Here is a 21245-nt window from a genome sequence, read left to right on the forward strand (position 1 = left end):
TGTTTTGCGACTGAAAAGAAGTGTCACTTACTCCTTCACACTTCTAGCATAGAAACTCTTATCTATTCAGGGATTCTGAATAGAATTAACACAACGCCTTGGAAAATGCCCTCTTTCTCACTGACAATGCACTGATATCTACTGAATTGCCAATGGCAGGATATACAGTATGTGAAGTTCTCAAACAGCACATTTGTATGCCTGCTCTTTGCCAGACACTAACCGCGATACACAAAGCATGTACTGTTTTTGCATGTAGTGTTAATTTTGACAGCAGATTTTTATATGGTTTTGGTCGTTCGGTGTAGTTTTATTTTGAACTTTTAAGCTTGTAGATCTGCAACCACACACAACATGACTTTTATCTTTTAGTTCGACTAAATCTCTTCTCCACCCTAACATTCTTATGCTGGTTTTTATTTGTTGGACGAAATTGTCAACATATTTTAGTCTTACTTTTAGTCATCATAGCTTGGTTTTTATTTAGCTTTCATTTCGTTTTCGTCAGTGAAAAAAGGTAGCCGACGAACATTTTTCTGTAGTTTTAGTCGACGAACGACACTGACTGATCCATATTGACTGGATGCCAGACACACCGTGATACACAAAGCATGTACTGTTGACATGCGAGCACACGTACTGTAAAAACTCACCGGATGCATACAATATTCATCATTTAATTTCCTCTCATCATTAGTGGCCATGATGTCAGCTCCCCAGGGAGACGTCGTCATCGACATCGATGACCGAGCCGTTCTAAAACTTCAGGTAAATATTGCACCTGTCACATGGAGGCAGATCTTAACCAAAGGTTGATATTTTCCACAATCCCTTATTCATAAGTAATAGTATCCCATCCATGTTTTCTCTCCTCTGTGCAGGTGCAGGAAGAAAAGGTAAGACATATACATAGAAACTTAGAAGCAAACTAAACTAAACTAAACTAAAAACAAAAACTAAGTGTGCTCTAACTGTCCCAACTTCTAGGATGAGGAGGAGGCAGTGGACTGGTGGAGTAAATTCTACGCCTCCATCGGAGAGCGGGAGAAGTGTGGACCTTACCTCAGGAAAGGATACGACACCTTACAGGTGAAGACAAGACACATCACACTTCTACCAAAATGTATAGTCTGAAGACAAGGCGCTCGATAACGCCAGACCGACCGTGCTGCGTTCATAAGAAACCACATCTTCTTTTCGCCAGGTGCTTGAAAAGCGCCTGAACTACATTCATTACTGCCTCTAGTAGCGACCAGTGTTGTTTTGGCAGAAAATTTGATTTTAGTTTTAGTCATAGTCTCTTGAATAGTTTTCATTTAGTTTTAGTCAGATTTTAGTCACCTGGAATGTCTTAGTGTTAGTATAGTTTTAGTTGACTAAATATCATAGGATTTTAGTCGACTAAATCTACAATTGATTTATTCAACTAAAATGTATTTTGGCGGGCCTTGATGCCGTCGTAATGGTTGATTTTACACTTGCTGAAAATAGCCTATCTACAAGCTCACAAGCGTGTGTGTGTGTGTGTGTGTGTGTGTGTGTGTGTGCACGTGGGTTGGTGTGTTTCTCAGGTGTATGACTGTGAGTTGGAGGAGGTGTCAGACTACCAGGGTCTGACTGATTTCTGCAGCACCTTTAAACTCCAGCGAGGGAAGACTGAGGAAGACGAGGATGACCCCTCAGTGGTGGGAGAGTTCAAGGTGATGAAGACGGACATATTTAGTAGGAAATCTGACACTGTCTTGTGCACGTCGTTGTATCTAGGTTAAATCCATGGACTGGAAGTCCTGACTCTGTCCTGTTCATCTCCTGGGTTGGAAGTCCTGACTCTGTCCTGTTCATCTCCTGGGTTGGAAGTCCTGACTCTGTCCTGTTCATCTCCTGGGTTGGAAGTCCTGACTCTGTCCTGTTCATCTCCTGGGTTGCGGAAGTACCTTTTCTATATGGTCATCTTAGAATGGTCTCTTATAATCATTGTGGTCCGAAAATGAACAAACCGTCTCGGCGATAATATTGTCAGGGAGGTTGCTCCGTATCATTTACGACACTTGGTCACTCATATTTGATACAGTCCGTTTCCGATAAAACATTTATTAATTCGGCGGCAGTAACATTAGCGTTTTCTCGCCATCCGTTGATTCTTCATATCCATACGATTGAAAACCGCCGGGATCATTTGTTTATTTTTGGAACAGTTCTTATTTGATGCTATATATATATATATATACAGGAATTCTGGATGGGGAATACAAAAACCTGGTGGTCGTCATTTCCTCGTATTTCTAGTTTATTTAAATAATGTCATGCCCATTTCTCCAGTGCATAGCCTACTGCAGGCCTGGTTGAATAGATTTAGAAGACATTTTGAAGGTTTTGCTACCGATATGATCCCTTATTTAATGTATTTACCGGTATATGGAGAAATCCCGTCATTTAACATGCATCTCTATGGGGGAGAAGGACAGCTTGTCCTGTCAACTCGTGCCTATTGGACAAGGACAATTGCCTGTTTAAAGCTACTGTTCCTGGCATCGGTCTGCCCTCTGGTGGTGCTTCTTATGTACTTCAACCTGCTGGTGTTTTTCTTACCGTTGTTGCTGACCGGTCACTCTTTTCTGTTTCTTTTTTAATTTATTCCAGGGCTCGTTCAGGATCTACCCCCTGTCGGACGACCCGGGTGTGCCGGCTCCTCCCCGTCAGTTCAGAGAGCTGCCTGAGAGCGCTCCTCAGGAGTGTGTGGTGAGGATCTATGTGGTGCGCTGTGTCGACCTGCAGCCCAAAGACACCAACGGAATGGTGAGACAGACCGCTTGTGTCTAAAGTTGTTGTTGTTGGAATATGAAAATGAACATCTAAACCCCTCTCCTCGATCCAGACTGTCCTGCATCAGATGTTCTGTGTTCTCAAGTAGGGATGATTCCGTCTAGCTGTAGGAATAGTTTCTGACCATCACACATACACATACTGTACAAATACTAGAGGTTCCTTTATCCAGACTCTTATCACCATGTCTCCATTAGATGTTCTGTGTTTTCAAATAGGGATCATTGACATTATAATTGTGACTTTCCATAGCAAACCAATATACTGTTTTTTGTTTTTGTTTTTCTACACCTCACGGTTTGTTTTCCAGTAAAATGTATTATAATCTTTCCTTTCTGTTTAGGCCAGTTCCATTAAACGTTCCAAAGTACAGATTATGTGATTATATGTAACTTGACTTCCAAGTTAGCATGTAGTTATTTTCGATAATATTCCTCCAAACAAACGTGCATGTCTGACTGAGATGGGCTAGCTGTATCATAAATAGACAAAACACAGGTTGACGCTATGAAAACGGACATATTTCATTTGTCCTTTACTTTGTCCGGATTCCAGTGCGACCCCTACATTAAGATCACTTTGGGAAGGAAGACAGTGGACGACAGAGATAACTACAAACCAAACACCCTCAATCCAGAGGTTGGCAGGTGAGACAGTGATGTTTCTATTTTATAATTTTTTTAGCTTTTAAATTATTGTTACCGTACATATACCGTAATGTCCAAAAACTGTTACTTTTCAGGATTCAAATTCCAAAGCTGCTACTTTTGATGCTTTTGTGTGACGCTGACACTCTGTAGGATGAGGATCACGTTGGGCACCAATTTACGAGACACAAAAAGTTAGAATATGGAGAAAAGAGGTTTCTGAGCAACAACACAGGTTTAGAAAAGAAAGTATAGGTCGCTATTGTCGGTGTCAGCTGGTAACACGCAGGAGTCTGTCCCCCGTAGCAATGCGCTATAGATCCTGGGAGATGGATTGCTGGTGTGGATCGCCACACCTACCATCATCTCTCAGTACTTACCGCACGACTTGCCGCACCCAAGCCGTGCTACTCACACGCTGAGTTGGCGGTGCCCGGGATTGAACCCATGAGCTTGTGCTCCTATAAGGCGAGAGCTCTACTGACTGAGCTACCCGATGACTAGACTTTAGACATTAGAAACGAGTACACATTGCGTCTTATTATATATGCCTTTCCTCTTTTGACCAGGATGTTTGAGCTGTCCTGCTTCCTGCCCCAGGACAAGGACCTGAAGGTGGCCGTGTACGACTACGACTTACTGAGCCGCGACGACAAGATCGGCGAAACGGTCATCGACCTGGAGAACAGACTTCTGTCTCGCTTCAACTCCTACTGCGGCCTGCCACAGTCCTACTGCATGTGAGTAGAGAGAGAGGGTTCAACTCCTACTGCGGCCTGCCACAGTCCTACTGCATGTGAGTAGAGAGAGAGGGTTCAACTCCTACTGCGGCCTGCCACAGTCCTACTGCATGTGAGTAGAGAGAGAGGGTTCAACTCCTACTGCGGCCTGCCACAGTCCTACTGCATGTGAGTAGAGAGAGAGGGTTCAACTCCTACTGCGGCCTGCCACAGTCCTACTGCATGTGAGTAGAGAGAGAGAGGGTTCATAACTCCTACTGCGGCCTGCCACAGTCCTACTGCATGTGAGTAGAGAGAGAGAGGGTTCATAACTCCTACTGTGGCCTGCCACAGTCCTACTGCATGTGAGTAGCCTGCCACAGTCCTACTGCATGTGAGTAGAGAGAGAGAGGGTTCATAACTCCTACTGCGGCCTGCCACAGTCCTACTGCATGTGAGTAGAGAGAGAGGGTTCATAACTCCTATACTGCAACCTGCCACAGTCTATACTTCCACAGGGTCGGTGATGTATCGCGTAGGCGGCACGTCCGCAAGCTCAGCATGCGTCACGGTCTATATGACTTGCACAACTGAACTGTTACCGGCTCAGTTATGTATACTAGATGTGTACATGTGTAGTTAGTACCACAAACACATGAATTCAATGCAGATGAACTTGGATATATAGCGTCTGGGGTTTCAACTGGGGCACTTCTCCCTCTGTGCCCAAATGTTATTTGAATATTATTCTTTCAGAGCGAACGTTTTTAACTCAAATCTTCGCTTCTGGTTCTGGGAGGGGGGTGGGTCACTGGAACAACATATGTTCAGATAGGGTTTGGCGGAAAATGTTTGAGAACGACTGACATAGAAACATGGGTTTTTCAGAAAACTGTCAGGATTTAGAAGGCATTTGTAGAATCGTCCTCAGGTCAAAATGTGTTAAAATTGGATATTATTGCGATACCTCAAACACACAGTTATATGCTACTACTGCTATGGATAAAATGGTCATATACAGTAGATCACATGTTATAGGTGATGGAGTAAAAAGTATATTTCCTATAATCACGTCAGACATTTTTCAAACATTTGTTCTCAGCTCTGGGAGCAACCGATGGAGAGACCAGCTGAAGCCCTCTCAGATCCTCCAGAACCTGTCCAAGCTGAGAGGAATCCCAGCTCCACGCTCGGAGGCAGACGGCAGCGCGCTGTCCTTTGCAGGGAAACAATACAGCCTGCAGGACTTTGGTACTGTCATTTTAAAACAGTATCCTTGATCTTAGATTTTGCTCCACTTTTCAAAACATGCATGGATATATAATCATCATCATGTTGCAATGACTCTACATATCGTTGCTCTCGGGAGGATACCACCTAACCACCTAACTTTTATTTAAATAAATCTGTGCTAGTGAAAAGAGTTTTGTACAAATCCTCTGAACTCCATTGGACCATTGGATAACACTGCTAAAAAATCTGACAGAATACAATAAAAAACGAGGTACATGGATAATTGGAAGGAAACTGGAAACTGACAGAGGCAGAGAGACACTTGACTTGTAGCGTGTTGTTTTTGTGTCTGACCGTGTGCGTGTGCGTGTGTGTGTGTGCCCGTGTGCAGAAGCTACCACAGAGATCCACCAGCATTTAGGCCCGGCCAGAGAGAGGCTGGCCCTCCATGTTCTCAGAACTCAGGGCTTGGTACCAGAACACGTGGAAACCAGGACCCTGACCAGCTCCTACCAGCCCACACTGTCCCAGGTTAGCAACACACTGGAGTTTAACACATTTTAAAACATTCTAAGTCCGTGGCTATAAGGATATATGGAAGCCTGGGCCATATACATAAACTGACCACGAATTGCCTAACAATAGCTGGCATGACAAAGAGCAAAGCCAAAAAACTTTCCAAATACTGCTCTGTTTCGGCTGCTATAGGCAGTTTGTTTTTGTGTCTGACCGTGTGTGTGTGTGTGTGTGTGTGTGTGTGTGTGTGTGTGTGTGTGTGTGTGTGTGTGTGTGTGTGTGTGTGTGTGTGTGTGTGTGTGTGTGTGTGTGTGTGTGTGTGTGTGTGTGTGTGTGTGTGTGTGTGTGTGTGTGTGTGTGTGTGTGTGTGTGTGTGTGTGGAGAAGAAGGTGTATATCCTTAGGTGTCCATGAACTCTTAACCTCGTTATATAAGTTTCCCTGTAAAATGTATTGTAATTTGCGGAATCAAATAAAGAACTAAAATCATAGATGGACCTCACGGACGGATACTTTATTGATCCTGATTAGGATCCTGAACTCCAGATGATGATCAATCATGTTGATAGCCTGTGTCACATGCTGTACGTAGGGCCGAATCCAGATGTGGGTGGACATATTCCCCAAAAGCATGGGCTCGCCTGGACCTGCTGTCGTCGTCACCCCACGCAAGGCCAAGAAGTAGGATTCCAATAATGACACGGTCAAAGTTAACAGCAGAAATAAGGTTTCTGTGATGTTGTCGAGGATTAAACACAAAGTGCATGTTTTGAAACAGGTACACCTTGCGAGCCATCGTTTGGAACACCACCGACGTCATACTCGATGAAAAAAGCATCACTGGAGAGGACATGAGCGACATCTACGTCAAAGGGTATATATATATATTTTAACGCAGATTCTGTTCATGTACTACTAGGGCATTAAGCAACTAGTCGACTATTCAACTAGTCGACTAGTTGATAAGAAAAAATAAAATGTTTCTTTTTTTTTTCTTTTTTTTTTGCAGGCCTCAAGATCAGGTAGATTATAGTTAGGCTATAGTCACCAATGTATGTATGTATGTATGTATGTTTTTTTTCTTTTACAATAGGTAAACAAACAGGTAATAGACAACTAGTCGACTAGTAAACTAGGCAACTAGTCAACTAGTAAAAATGACTAGAAGTGAATGCCCTATCAAACGTTTCTTTTTAATACACGTGGTCGGTCACACTGAATCAAAGATGGCTGTGCTGTGTTCACCAGGTGGATGGACGGCAAGGAGGACGACAAGCAGAAGACTGATGTCCACTACAGGTCCCTGGACGGAGACGGAAACTTCAACTGGAGATTCGTCTTCGAGTTTGACTACCTGCCCGCTGAGCAGCTCTGTCTGTTCTCACAGAAAGTAAGCATGTAATCATAGAACAGTGTTTTCCAACCCCTTTTATTTCAAGGCCCACTATTTATTCGGCTTTTGAGCCACGGAACCACCATTTGATGAGATTTAGCCTCTCAGACCCAAAACGAAAGAATATTTTGTTGTCGTTGGATAGGATTTTGTCCACAATGGCAAACGTTTATCAAAATATATTTTTTCTACATTCTCTGTGTAGACTTCTTGTAAATAAAGTAATGCAGGTGTTTAACAATAATGAAACTCTTGAGAGCGTAAAATGAAACCAAATGGGTCCATTTGGTTTCATTTTACCGCTCTTTGGTTTCCATTTTACGCTCTTCATTTTACGCTTTTCATTTTACGATCTATAAGGGTCCATTTGGTTACAAACTCTCCATCGTTTAGCCGGGGACCCCCTGGAACCCCCTCAAGGACCACTGGTTGAAAACCACTGTCACAGAACATGGAGCTCAGACACTGCTGAGTGAATCTTCTGCAAGACTTTAGTTTAAAGTACCATGCCAGCCGTGGTGGAAAGTACATTTACTCAAGTTTACTGTACAATGTTGATGTATTTGTACTTTACTTGAGTATTTCCAATTTCCAATACTTTTACTTCGACTCCACTACATCTCGGATCCAAACATTGTACTTTTACTACACTACATGAGTACTTTTTCCACCACTGCATGCCAGTCTTATCTTAGTAAAACATATAAGTAAAGGGTCCTTGGCCTGATGTGAAACAAAGTTGACGTGTTAACTGTTAATCAGTTAATGCATTCATAGCCTACAATATGGCTGAAGCTGTGATATGCTACTGAGCATGCACGGACAGTAGAATGATCCTTTAAGACTTGTTATGGTGTGGTGACAAAATAAGAAAGTAGAAACTGTGAACTTTCTTCTTTCAGGACCATTTTTGGAATCTGGATAAAACGGAATCCAGGAGACCTCCTAAATTGATCGTCCAGATATGGGACAATGACAAGTTCTCCCTGGATGACTACTTAGGTAAGGTCCCATCATAAAGCTATACAGTGGAAAAAGGTTGGGGGGGGGGCGTATACCATAACTATTGTGTCCGATCGTATTGTGTCCAATCGTGATAATGTGTACAAATCTTTGAATGAATAATCTTCCAAAGCGAACATTTTTAACTAAATTATTTGCTTCTGGCGGGGTCCTTGGAACAACATATTTTCAGATGGTCGTCGGCGGCCAATTACATATAATTCTTGTGGTCCTTGACGTGATGATTTAGAAGACATTTTGTAGAATATGATCTCAGGTCTAAATGGGTTTTAATCCACATCACTGACAACAGGAGCAGTCGAGCTGGATCTTCTCCATCTCGTTCCTCCTGCCAAAAGCCCAGAGAAGTGCAGCCTGAAGATGTTAAACCCAGGATGTGTCGGTGGCAAAGAAGCACCGTCCAACTCTCTGTTCTCTCAGAAGTCTGTACGAGGCTGGTGGCCGTGCGTCATCCAGCAGGACGGGAAAGCTGTGCTTGGCGTGAGTTAACCCATTCTGGGCGGGAACCCCTTTTGGTGTTTTAAGCGTTGTGTTATACTTTAGTTATTGAAAAATAGCAGTCAGTTTCCAGTTATTGAAAAAGCTCATAGCGCGACACAGAGTGCCGTGCTACGAGCTTGTAGGTCTGCTATATCTTTTTTATTGTGAAAATGTGGCGCAAATCTTTGAATATATATTCTTTCAGAGCGAATGTTTTTAACTAAAATCTTTGCTTCTGGGGGAGTTCCTGGAACAACATATTTTCAGATGGGGGTCGGTGGCCTAATACAGCTAATTCTGGGGGTCCTTCACATGAAAAAGGTTGAGCACCACTGAATATCACACTGTTTGTGTGTTTCACAGGGGAAAGTGGAGATGACCTTGGAAATAGTGGAGGAGAAGGAGATGGAAGAAAGGCCTGCTGCGAAAGGCAGAGATGAGCCCAACATGAACCCAAAACTGGACGCTCCCAAGTAAGGCACACTCGGCTCATTAAACCAATTACAATTAAAGTGTAAAATGTGCAAACAGTTTATTACAGTATACAGAGTCTGAATAATTTCCCCTCCACTTTGTGTTTCTGCTCACCAGCCGTCCAGACACGTCCTTCTTCTGGTTCATGAGTCCCTGCAAGACCATGAGGTTCATCGTCTGGAGAAGATTCAAGTGCATCTTCATCGTTGGGATTATCCTCCTGCTGGTCCTCTTGTTCCTGGGGATCATGTTCTACTCTCTGCCCGTAAGATCAAATATTATTATCCCATTCTGTACGGGAACCCCTTTTGGTGTTTCAAGCATTATGTTATATACTTTAGCTATCGAAAAATAGCAGATCTACAAGCTCGAGCTTGTAGATCTTCTATTTTTGAAAAATCTTGAAAATGTGGCGCAAGTCTTTGAATATATATTCTTTCAGTGTGAATATTTGCTTCTGGGGGAGTCCCTGGAACAAACATATTTTCAGATGCGGGCCCGCGGCCAAATACAGATAATTCTGGGGGTCTTTGACCTGAAAAAAGTTGAGCACCACTGACCTAGAAACATAGGTTATTCAGATAACTTTTAGGATTTAGAAGCATTTCTTTTTTTAATCGGCCTCAGGTCTAAATGGGTTATATACAGTACACTTAATATTCACATATTAGATTTATTTCTAATGTTATTTAACCAGATTTAGCATCAGTAAAGGTGGTTGCACAATTTATTTCGCTGCGTTTTGCGGACCCAGAAGTTAGTAGGCTATCAGTCTGTCACAAACACCACTAGACCCCACTAGACACAGACAGTAGAAATTAGTAGGCTATCACTATAGCTGTCAGCCTGTCACCAACACCCCACTAGACAGCTGCGGAAAACGGACAAAATCGACCCCTATCCGGAAACAAAACGTTATATGGACGAAACATTCGGTGGCAGTGTGCAAACGTGATTCACATACAGTACAGTAAAGTGAAGTGGATTTTTTTTATGTCCTCCAAATTCGCTCCGATATTCGCCCGAAAAACACCAGTGTGCAAACACCATAAACCGTGTTTCCAGTCCATTCGCTGAGCTTGTTCGAAAAATGAATTCAGGCAAACAATAGTTGTAATTAATTATGTAACTATTAAATTGATTATTTGATCCCCAGAACTACATCTCAATGAAGATTGTGAAACCGAACTCATGAGGAGCACTGCACTACAGAGAAGCCTTTTTTTCTCTTTTTCTTTGGGATAATGGGTCTTCATATAGACTCCAACTGTCCGCCGTGGGAAATATGCAACAATGTTTTCTCAGCCTCCAGTGTTCATTGGCTGGTATTTTCTCTGATAAAACCATTGCTGTCTTTTCTTTGCACTCATTGTATTATTGTACATGATACTGCTGCATTTCACTATCTTGCTGCTTTGTTTTGATAACATTTCACAACAGTGTCATTAATTATGTTAGGGGTCCAAGCACTGAAGGTACTGTTGGGTTTTTGTAAAGATTACTCTTCTGTTCTGTCCATAATTATTTCTTTGCTGGATGTCAGCAATTGTAAGACCAAACATGACCAAACGTGGTCAGATGGGGCCAAAGTTTCAGCCCAAATGCACGTGAATTGGCCTCATGGTGATGGCAACTTAGGTCGCATTCTCACCTAATACTTCGGTAGACTCGAATGCGTATGGGAGGAGAAATGGGATTCTTGCATATTTAATTGGCTACGGTTTGCCTTCACACTGTCATGATCCGCAGCAATTGGAAACGCAGCAGGGGGGACCTTTATCAATGTGTTACATTCATAAACTAGCCTACACAGTGAAATGATAAATCTATGGTGATAATTATACTCATAACGTGCATTATGTGTCGTGCCGACGGTCTGGGACTGCCCCCCCCTCTCTCGCTCTCTCACTATAAGCACGCAGCCACGCACGCACTGTTCTTTTGGGCATGGAGGCACAGCGCTGAGCGCACTGATATAACAGACAGCAGCGCAAAATGTTTACAAGTTTATCGAGATGAAAGTTCCTACTCCCCACTAGTCCCCACACAGTGACAGCACTCCATGTTTACGGCACGCACAGACAGACAGAATATTCTGTAGGCTATAATACTATTACACTGCACTGCAGTGTTTGTGTTTTCTTAAGCAATTGATTAATGTACTCGTCCTCATTTCGATCAGGGCTTCAGTCTCCACTCTCCTCATTCGACCACGTCTATCCACGGTAACGGGACATCTTTGCGCTGCGTAAAATATGCCTTCTCCGTCTCCAACTGTGTTCAGCTCCTCACCCGCCTGACGTATGTTTGCTTCATTTCCTGTATTTGCTGCGGATTGCATTCACACCTGCACCGAATCGTAGTCAAGCTCGATTGGAAGCGAAGCGAAACCCCCGTTTTTGCTCGGAGTAAAATGCGGTTCTTTGTTGCGCATTAGGATTCGAAAGAGCCTTCACACCTGCCAAACGAAGCGCACTTTCTGAAAATGCGCAGCAGGATTCGTTTTAATCGCAGCAAAGCTCTCTGGTGAGAATGCGACCTTAATGTATTGGCCTGTATTCTGATCTGTAGGTTATAAAATCTAAATGTATTTCTCACTGAATTCCAATTCGGACTTGCCAACCATGTATGTATGTTGAATGTCTTCAAATTACGGTAGTCAAAACTCAAAAGGTTATTTTATACTTGAACACACTTTATCATCATACAACATAACACTGTAGAGCAGGGGCTAGCAAACTTTTTGAAATTAAGTGCCATTTTGTTATTTTCTAGATGTAGGGGTCCCGAGTTGGTGTTGTAGACATCACTCTCGCACCGCATTGTCATACATTACCGTTGTTTACCGGCATGTAATACCAATGGGGTAAGGATTTCGTGAAACGTTGTACAGTATGTGTTTGTGTGATTTTTTTTAACAGTTGTGTTGACCTATAATTGAGTGTAGGTGTGATTTGAGAGATATCTCGTTTAATCACATTAAGCCTTAACTTATTACCCATTTTTTACTATTTTCAAAAACATTTTAAAATTGTGAAAATAGCCGGCCTAGATCGAGAGCATGTAGGGTTTTTAAATTCAAATCTGTCCCTCCCCCCCATTTCTTCATCTTCTGAAAGTTATGAACTCTAGATTTTTATTCTGTACTTAAACCTTGTTATTGCCTATATTTATAATGACAATCATTTTAATAAACATTTTAATTTGTATTTTCTTCTTTTGTTGTCGTATTTTTCACATGATTTATTACACAAAATGGGACTGCAGATTGCAGAGATACCTATGGTAACAGTCGTGGGTGTTATTTTTGAGATATAGACGTACTGTAGGCAGCTCGACTATTGGATCTGATTAGTATTACTACTATCTGAAACAATCAGATATAAGCTATCTTGTAGATCTGCTATTTTCAAAGGATTCTTACACATTCGGTATAATGAGTACTTTTACTTTAAGGTACTTCAAGAATATTTTGATGCCAATTACTTTGTACTTTTACTTGATTACGTTTCGAATTACTTGTAAGTTATAACAGAGTTTTTCTATACTGCAGTATTGATACTTTTACTTGTGTCAGTACTAAAATGTCAGTACTTTTTCCACCACTAAAAATCGAAACATGAAATGCTTTACCAAACTGCTGTTTGAGAACCACTACTAAACACCAACAGTAGGGGGCAGCAATACGCCGACCGAAGGGCAGTTTTTCTAGTCAGTCTGCCGAAATCTCAACGTGAGAAGGAAACAACATTTATACTTCAGCAGCTTGAAGAACATCATGTGAACAAAACATCCAGGTTCTTAAGGTACTGTGACGATTAATACACTAATACTTACATAATATACCCCGGCAAAAAACAATTGCTAAATATACCCAAAAGAATAGTAAATTGTGCCTCTGTTGTCGGACAAACGTGGACAAAAAACACACTCTGAACTCAGACAGTTGCTCGATCGTTGCATCGTTCCCTCAAAGGTGCTTTTCATGAGCTAGTTCAGTCTTCAACCCTTTTCATAACAATGAAGTAAAGGTCCATTATTTATTCGGCTTTCGACATTTGAGCCACGGACCACCATTTGATGACATTTAGCCTCCGACGACCCAAAACTAAAGGGATATTTTGAATGTTGTCGTTGGATAAGATTTTGTCCACAAATTCCATGCAGTATTTACTATCAGGAAAGATAATTTCTTGTCTTTAGTCTATAGTTGCTGAACAGTACTACATTCCAAATGTGGCACCTGGAGCCAAATACTGTGGCTTTAAACAGACAACATCAAAGTTAAACCCTTAAACCTCTAAAAGTCTCTCTTTTAGCAAAAACACAAGACCCTAACTAAAATGAATTGGACAGCCAACTATAGTGCTGTACGATTCTTGCTCAAATGTAGAAATTAGATCTCATTCGATTAATAATGCTAATTGCCACTACATGTTACTGTTGTCATTTTGATGTCTGCCAACCACATAGGCCTACATAATGGGGTTGACGTTTCAGTATCATACAAATAACAACAAACAATCCTTAAAGAAAGAATATATATATATATAAAGTTGCTGACACACTGGTTCGGTATGTACTATCACGGTATGTGTTGTTTTTGGAAATAGGTACTGTTGGATAACATAACATCAGCCTGCTCTGCTGCCCCGAGACAAACATCTCAGTGTGAGATGGACATCAACAGACCCAGGAGACGGGATGGGAAGTGTGTTAATTTTGGCCAACTGTCAACACATTCTGAGAGTGACAACCTCCACCAGGTAATTGCTGCCAAAGAAAAGGCAAGTAAATCCTTTTGCACGCCTACTTCAAGGTAAATGGTGCATTTTAGGGTTGTCCCGATCCTATCACATGATTGGAAATCGGGGCCTTCATCCAATTGTGCATTATATCCACCCATTCACACACCAATGGCGGAAGAAACCAGGCAAGACACAAACCTGCTCATCTTGAGCAATTAGGGGTTCAGGGGATCGAACTGGGAAGCTTCCGGTTCCCAAGCGGCCGCTCTACCCCTGAACCACTGCCGCCATTGTAGCCCACTGCACTGTAGCTCTGAAAAGGTTTATTAGAGATGGATCGTTTTGAAAGCACTGTTGTTCAGCTCCTCATTTTGTCCATACATACATACATACATACCGGTACATACTGTATGGGCACGACATTTTCTTGGCAGAACGTGCACTCTCACAAGACCATCAGACAAGCCTCGGAGGTGCTGGTGGCCCCGGACGTGGAGATCAGTGCTCTGAGGGACCAGCTGAGGGCCGTCCAGTCACTGGAGGCCGAGGCCGAGGAGATCCTGGAGAGACTGGAGACGGTCTTCAAGAGGTCCCAAGATCTGGGAAGAACGCAGCAGGTGACAGACGCACACACACACACACACACACACACACACTGTTTTTCAGTGTAATTTGGGGTGGCTACAGCTGTCGATTATTTTCTTAGCGATGATTCTATCGTTAACGTTTTAGATTACTCGAATAATCGGGACTAATTTGTTTTTGTCTCATTAGATTCACTTTATTCGCTTTAGTCACTTAGATGCACTGGTTAGTGTGAAAAATGTACACTCCAATCCAAGAAAAACGTGATGAAACGACCTAAAACACTCAATAAACTATATACAGAGGCTTATTCATAGTCCAGTTTTCGGTGAAGAGGTGACCACCGAAAACTACAACATTACATGATGTCATGTGTGAGGTCACTGCTCAGTGCTCACACACGCATCTCTCTGTTTTTACTAACCACCGTTTTAGTGGTCACCTCTTCATCTAAAACTGGAGTATGAATAGGCCTTTATTGCACCGTCATCCGTTGGGGGTGAGTCCGGTGGGTGGGCCCTGTTTCATTTTTTTCTTTTTTTATAATTTTTATCCCACGATTTTGTAACCCATTTTTCACCCCTGTGTCAATTATCTAATGTGATCCTGGGCTCTACACATCCTCCGCCAACCTAGTCCCCATATATGGGGGACATGTGGAGAGCAACGGACTTGAACTCATGATTCCTTCATGCCTAAGTGTCCAAGTTGCTCCTTTACACCTGTCAGGGGGGAGTTTTCCTGGTTGGACGTAGCGCATGGAAGGAACACGTCATTCCTTTTTTTTTACTTTATTTTTTATCCCACGATTTTGTAACCCCCCCCGGCTGGCCAGGGGGAGGCAGTTCAGTGACCAGGATTACTGCATGTTTTTTGTGAGGGTACCTACCCTAGGGGACACGGGGAGAACATGCAAACTCCACACAGAAAGGCCCTTTCGTTATTCCAACCAGTTCCTTTCCCCTCCATCAAGCTGGCCAGGGGGAGGCAGTTTAGAGACCAGGATTGAGTGGGCACTGGGCCCTGTTTCATACTTTAAATGTGAAAATAGCCAATCTACAAGTTTACCCATGTATCGCAACGCATTGTGAGCTGCAGCCTGTAGAACTTGTAGATTCTGCTAGATCCTATCATTTCTTTCTTTCTTTCTTTCTTTCTTTCTTTCTTGCAAAGGCTTCAGCGTTAACGCCACTAGATGGCAGTATAGGGTTTGAAGTGGCACACAGTCGGTTGAACTGGTCAGAACTCAGAAGCCTTCTAGATAAGGACATGTCAGCAAACATTGTTTCTCATACAGAAGGCAGAGCCATGACTGAGCCCTGTGGTCACTCTGACTGTCTAGGATTTACAGTATCTACATCTGTATTCTGATCTGCTTAGTCTCACAAAACTAGTCTCACAAAAATTTAATTTAATTCAATTCTCAATTCAATTTAATTAAAGTGTCAAATCACAACAAGTTGTCTCAAGATCTTCATCACACAAAAGCATACAAGCACAAACACGTCGCCTTTGGGCTTGTAGATCTACTATTTCTGAATAGAATCCTGCTTTGGTGAGAGGTTTCCAACCGACAGCAAAGATATGCTAACCCAGTGTTCACTTAGACTTCATTTGGACAGGACATGGCCATAATAGATTTGGAAAATAAATTCCATGCCAGCCCTATCTGGGAGTTTAATTTGGAGTTTGAACAAAATGTGTGTTGCATTTTTAAGATTGTATTAATTTTGTTATGTTCATAATATTGTGCCGTAGCACCAGGACCAGTCGAGAGCTGAAGTGTCGCTCTACCATCAGCTCAGAGATGTAAGTATTTATGACACAACTGGAGTTCTGAGATGCTCTGATCGATCGGACGGCCACAGATTTAACCTGCCAATTTTCACTCCAAATGACTGTAATTTATCCGATCTGTGTGTGTGTGTGTGTGTGTGTGTGTGTGTGTGTGTGTGTGTGTGTGTGTGTGTGTGTGTGTGTGTGTGTGTGTGTGTGTCGAGGCCTTGGAGAGGAACGAGCAGTTGCTGGCATACGAGCGGCAGAGAGAAGGCTGTGTGAAAGGGCTGCTGGCCAGAGTGTCGTGGCTGGAGGAGAAGCTGAACCGGGCCAACGAGGGCCTCTCGCGGCACAAAGAGGCCCATTCAGAAGGTGAGCCATGCTGAACCGGGCCAACGAGGGCCTGTCGCAGCACACGGCCCATTCAGAAGTTGAGCCATGCTGAACCGGGCCAACGAGGGGCCTGTCGCAGCACACGGCCCATTCAGAAGTTGAGCCGTGCACTGCACGTCGTGCATATATATCCCATTTAGACCTATGTCAGTCGTTCTCAAACTATTTCATATTTCAAGGACCCCTGGAATTATATGTATTTGGCTGCTGACCCCTATCTGAAAATATGTAGTTCTAGGGAACCCCAGAAGCAAACATTTGCGTTAAAAATGTTCGCTCTGAAAGAATATATATTCAAAGATTTGTGCCACGATGTGCCAAGATTTGTGCCACATTATATAATATTCAAAGATTTGCGCCACATTTTCACAACTTTTCAAAAAATAGCAGACCTACAAGTTCATAGCTTGTAGATCTGCTATTTTTCAACAGCTTAAAGCATAACATAATGCTTTAAAACAACAAAAGGGGTTCCCGCCCCAGAATGGGTATAACGTTGCTAGTGTGTTTTTGTTTTTGTTGTTGTTGCCATCCTGTCACTGCAGAGATAAGGAGGAGAGTGCAGGAGATGCAGGAGCACTATGACAAGCTCCTGCACAGCTGCCGAGACCAGCTCAGGGAGCAAGCCAGCACGGCACAGCAACACGCGGCTGACGTGCAGTGGAGGTGAGTCAACACCAAGACCCAAGCCAAATAATCATTACACCTGTTTTCAAATTCAGTTCTCAGCTTCACCCAACAGAGTGCTTCTATCACTCTGGGAGAGTATAAGGGAGGGTGGAGGGCAGTTGGGGTTGGGGGTTAAAACCTCTTAAACCCCAGGGGGGTCCAGGAGGAAAAATCAAAAATATCGGAGTTGGAACCTAAGACCTTGACCAGCCCCATTTACCCGCTGAGAGCTGTTCATGAGGTGGGCAGCCTCTGCCCCCGCCGGCGAAACCTGGATCGAAACCTGGGAACCTTTTGCTTCCCAGGTCGGACCGCGTAGTAAGCTTGTAGATCTGGTATTTTCACCAACATCATGAGGTCAATAGCACTTTTGAATTGTACTGTACCTGTATATTGCACTTGCATTAACACTTTTGTTTTTGAGGAGTGCTAGCTCTTCCTATATACAGGTTTAATGTTTGTTTTTAGTTTAATGTTTCTTTTAAAAGTGCCATTGACAATGAAGGGAACATTTACGTCATCTTGTCCCTAACACAAACATTAAATGCCATTAACAATAAAGAGAATTTAATGTTTTTTTGTCACCGTTTGTTTTACATCACCTAATCAACATGATGAAAGGCTCATTCATAGTCTGGATTTTCGGTGGTGAGGTGACCACCGCTCCGGTGGTGAGGTGACCACCGCAGCTGAAATAACGTGGAGCGGTGGTGAGTAAAAACAGAGAAGGGGCGGTGGCGGTGGTTTGCTCTTCACTGCGGCTCGTGACGTCATGTTGTAGTTCGGTGGTCACCTAACCACCGACAATCCAGACTATGTATGAGCCTTTAGACTTTAATATATTAGCGAGCCGCACTTCACACGGGTGTGATTCTTTTTTACCAATGTTTGTAATGCCCTTGGCTGTTTTTAATGTCTTTTGTTGAGTTGCAGAGAACGGTATTTTGCTCCCGTGTAGCCTATGCCGAATGTGTATTATGGAAGTGATAATAAAACAGATTATATCATAGCGCAAAATTTATTTTTCTATCGATTACTTACCCCATAGAGACTTACCTATGGAGACACAAAAGTCTCCTTTGTGTCTCCGTCTCCGTCTCCATAGGGAACCACTGCTGGTCATCAAATTATTGGCTTAGGAATGCGACAAAAGTAAGAGTAATCGATAGAAAAAAAAGTCATTTTGGGGTAAGTGGTTCATTCATAATTGCGACCGAAGGTCGCAATTAACTATGGAATCATGCATTACCCGTCAGTGTGTCGGGAAACATCAGTGTGTTGGTCGGGCACCATATATGGTGCCCAAGTCCTGTGACATCATGTGACATTATCAGGGATGGAGATGTAGAGACCCTGATGTCATAGTAAATGCGACCATACATGGGCTTAACTGCGACAGCGCAGTTAAGCCCATATATGGAGACCCCTGATGTCATCAATATTGGCCAGCAACTCTATCTGACCTCAAACCCTTCTGATCTCCATATATGGATATATGTCAGAACCTGTTCCCCAACCATACTTCCTCGTTTGGGACCCAAGAGTCAGAGTAATTTCCTACAATATTTCTATTTTGAAATGTAGCGGAGTGAAAGTCTATAATATGCTTGCAAAATATATAAGTCAAGTAAATGTACTCAGTTAGCACATCCACCCCTGGGTGTACTGTAACATCCACCCCTGGTTGTACTGTAGGTGTGAGGCAGCGCAGAGGCAAGTGGAGGAGCTGGAGCAGTGTGTGGAGGCCGAGAGGCTGCAGCACAGGAAAAGTGTCCAGGAGGAAAGACGTCGCTGGGGCCTGAAGGAGGAGCAGCTGAGGGAAGAGGCCCAGGAGGAGAGGGCCAAGGCCCAGGAGGAGAGGGCAGAGCTCCAGGAGGAGAGGGCCCTGGCCCAGGAGGAGAGGGCCAAGGCCCAGGAGGAGAGACGTCGCTGCGGCCTGAAGGAGGAGCAGCTGAGGGAAGAGGCCCAGGAGCTGAGGGCCGAGGCCCAGGAGCTGAAGGCTGAGGCCCAGGAGCTGAAGGCTGAGGCCCAGGAGGAGAGATGTCGCTGGGGCCTGAGAGAGAAGCAGCTAAGGGAAGAGGCCCAGGAGCTGAGGGCTGAGGCCCAGGAGCTGAGGGCTGAGGCCCAGGAGCTGAGGGCTGAGGCCCAGGAGGAGAGGGCCCAGGCCCAGGAAGAGAGATGTCGCTGGGGCCTGAGAGAGAAGCAGCTGAGGGAAGAGTTCCAGGAGCTGAGGGCTGAGGCCCAGGAGGAGAGATGTCGCTGGGGCCTGAGAGAGAAGCAGCTGAGGGAAGAGTTCCAGGAGCTGAGGGCTGAGGCCCAGGAGGAGAAATGTGGCTGGGGCCTCAAAGAGCAGCTGCTCAGGGCAGAGGCCCAGGAGCTGCAGCGCAGCCTGCAACTGGAGGCGCGCAGGGCTGCCCAGCTCAGGGCCGAGTCCCAGGAGGAGAAACGTCGCTGGGGCCTCAAAGAGGAGCAGCTGAGGGCCCAGGCCCAGGAGCTGAGGGCCGAGGCCCAGGAGCTGAGGGTCGAGGCCCAGGAGCTGAGGGTCGAGTCCCAGGAGCTGCACAGCAGCCTGGAGCCGGAGGCACGCAGGGCTGCCCAGCTCGCACAGCAGGTACTGTACGAAATGCAGTGGTTGGAAGAAGTACTCAAAGTTTTTTTTTACTAATTTCTCTAACTAGTCTATATGCAAACTAGTGTATCTATGTAGTCTATGTATTGTAAACTTATTTATATAACTAGTCGATATGCAAACTAATTAAACTTGTGTCTCTAAACTAGTGACATGTACAGTGGAGTCTCTAAACTAGTGACATGTACAGTGGAGTCTCTAAACTAGTGACATGTACAGTGGAGTCTCTAAAGTTTAGAGAAACCACTGTACATGTCACTAGTTTAGAGACTCCACTGTACATGTCACTAGTTTAGAGTCTAAACTAGTGACATGTTGAGGTCAGACCTAAATGTGTTAAACAGTAATGGAGTAAACTGGTGGTAATAAAGAGGAGCCCAGGTTTCCTGCTGTTAATCCACTTGAACCTTTAAACGATACCACAGCCATTCATTCTTCTTTAATGAGGATCATCCACCCGTGTCAGTGACCGTGACACCGTCCATTAGCGTCGCTGAGCTCTTCTCATTCACAGGACCACGGTCCTTGCTTTCTACATTCAGACTAATACATCTGAAATTGTAGCGTGATATATAAAATATTATAAATCAACGGCACGGTCAGGACTGGAGACAGTCTTGCACACATGTTTCGCCATTTTGTCGCAGGTGCGTATTATTATATTTTCCCATGTCCGTATATATATGGACTCTGCCGCTAGGGGATGTCATATCCCAGGTCCGTATATATACGGACCCCAATGTATACTCCGTCTATATAATGGTTGAGTCCCACGACAGCTTCAAACAACTTCAACAACTTCAAAATGTCTGCAACATTTCTGAAACAGCTGGAGATATCTTCCAAAACCTTGGAAGACGAGCGGCGAGAGTGCCAGTGTCTGCAGAAGCAGCTGCACAAGGTTCTGAGGAACATGCAGCAGAGAAGCAAGCAGCATGAGGCACAACGCTCACAGGTGGGTCTCATCAGTCATCACACAGGAGCCACAGTGTGACAGTGTCACTTAGTTTTATTTCACGCTCGTCGTCTTCTTTCAGAAGGAACGACAGGGTGCCACCGCCGCTGCCGCCGGGTCAGACGAGGCCAGGCCGTTGCGCTCCATGTGGAGCGCAAGGTCCTCCTCTCTCAGTCCTCGCGC

The 21245-nt window shown here is 43.9% G+C and overlaps 1 protein-coding gene across 3 annotated transcripts in view; it reads left to right on the forward strand.

The window, feature by feature from the left end:
* LOC308328086 (myoferlin-like) overlaps positions 1 to 10601 on the forward strand; it is a 52516-nt gene extending 41915 nt beyond the window's left edge. For 2 of the 3 annotated variants that reach the window (XM_080781778.1, XM_080781780.1), the window contains 17 exons: positions 698 to 768; positions 882 to 896; positions 988 to 1089; positions 1572 to 1700; positions 2641 to 2796; positions 3379 to 3470; positions 4040 to 4210; positions 5292 to 5440; positions 5814 to 5953; positions 6530 to 6618; positions 6716 to 6811; positions 7186 to 7327; positions 8233 to 8332; positions 8646 to 8833; positions 9197 to 9306; positions 9425 to 9572; positions 10464 to 10601. In XM_080781778.1, the coding sequence (XP_080637904.1) occupies positions 698 to 768; positions 882 to 896; positions 988 to 1089; positions 1572 to 1700; positions 2641 to 2796; positions 3379 to 3470; positions 4040 to 4210; positions 5292 to 5440; positions 5814 to 5953; positions 6530 to 6618; positions 6716 to 6811; positions 7186 to 7327; positions 8233 to 8332; positions 8646 to 8833; positions 9197 to 9306; positions 9425 to 9572; positions 10464 to 10502 (1937 nt within the window). In that variant the 3' untranslated portion in view covers positions 10503 to 10601. The remainder of the gene's footprint in view (positions 1 to 697; positions 769 to 881; positions 897 to 987; positions 1090 to 1571; positions 1701 to 2640; positions 2797 to 3378; positions 3471 to 4039; positions 4211 to 5291; positions 5441 to 5813; positions 5954 to 6529; positions 6619 to 6715; positions 6812 to 7185; positions 7328 to 8232; positions 8333 to 8645; positions 8834 to 9196; positions 9307 to 9424; positions 9573 to 10463) is intronic. The other variant, XM_080781779.1, reaches the window with a different exon arrangement.
* The last annotated feature ends 10644 nt before the right edge of the window (positions 10602 to 21245 follow it).

This window comes from Protomyctophum bolini, assembly GCF_963924005.1.
Source record: "Protomyctophum bolini genome assembly, chromosome: 14".
Taxonomy (NCBI): domain Eukaryota; kingdom Metazoa; phylum Chordata; class Actinopteri; order Myctophiformes; family Myctophidae; genus Protomyctophum; species Protomyctophum bolini.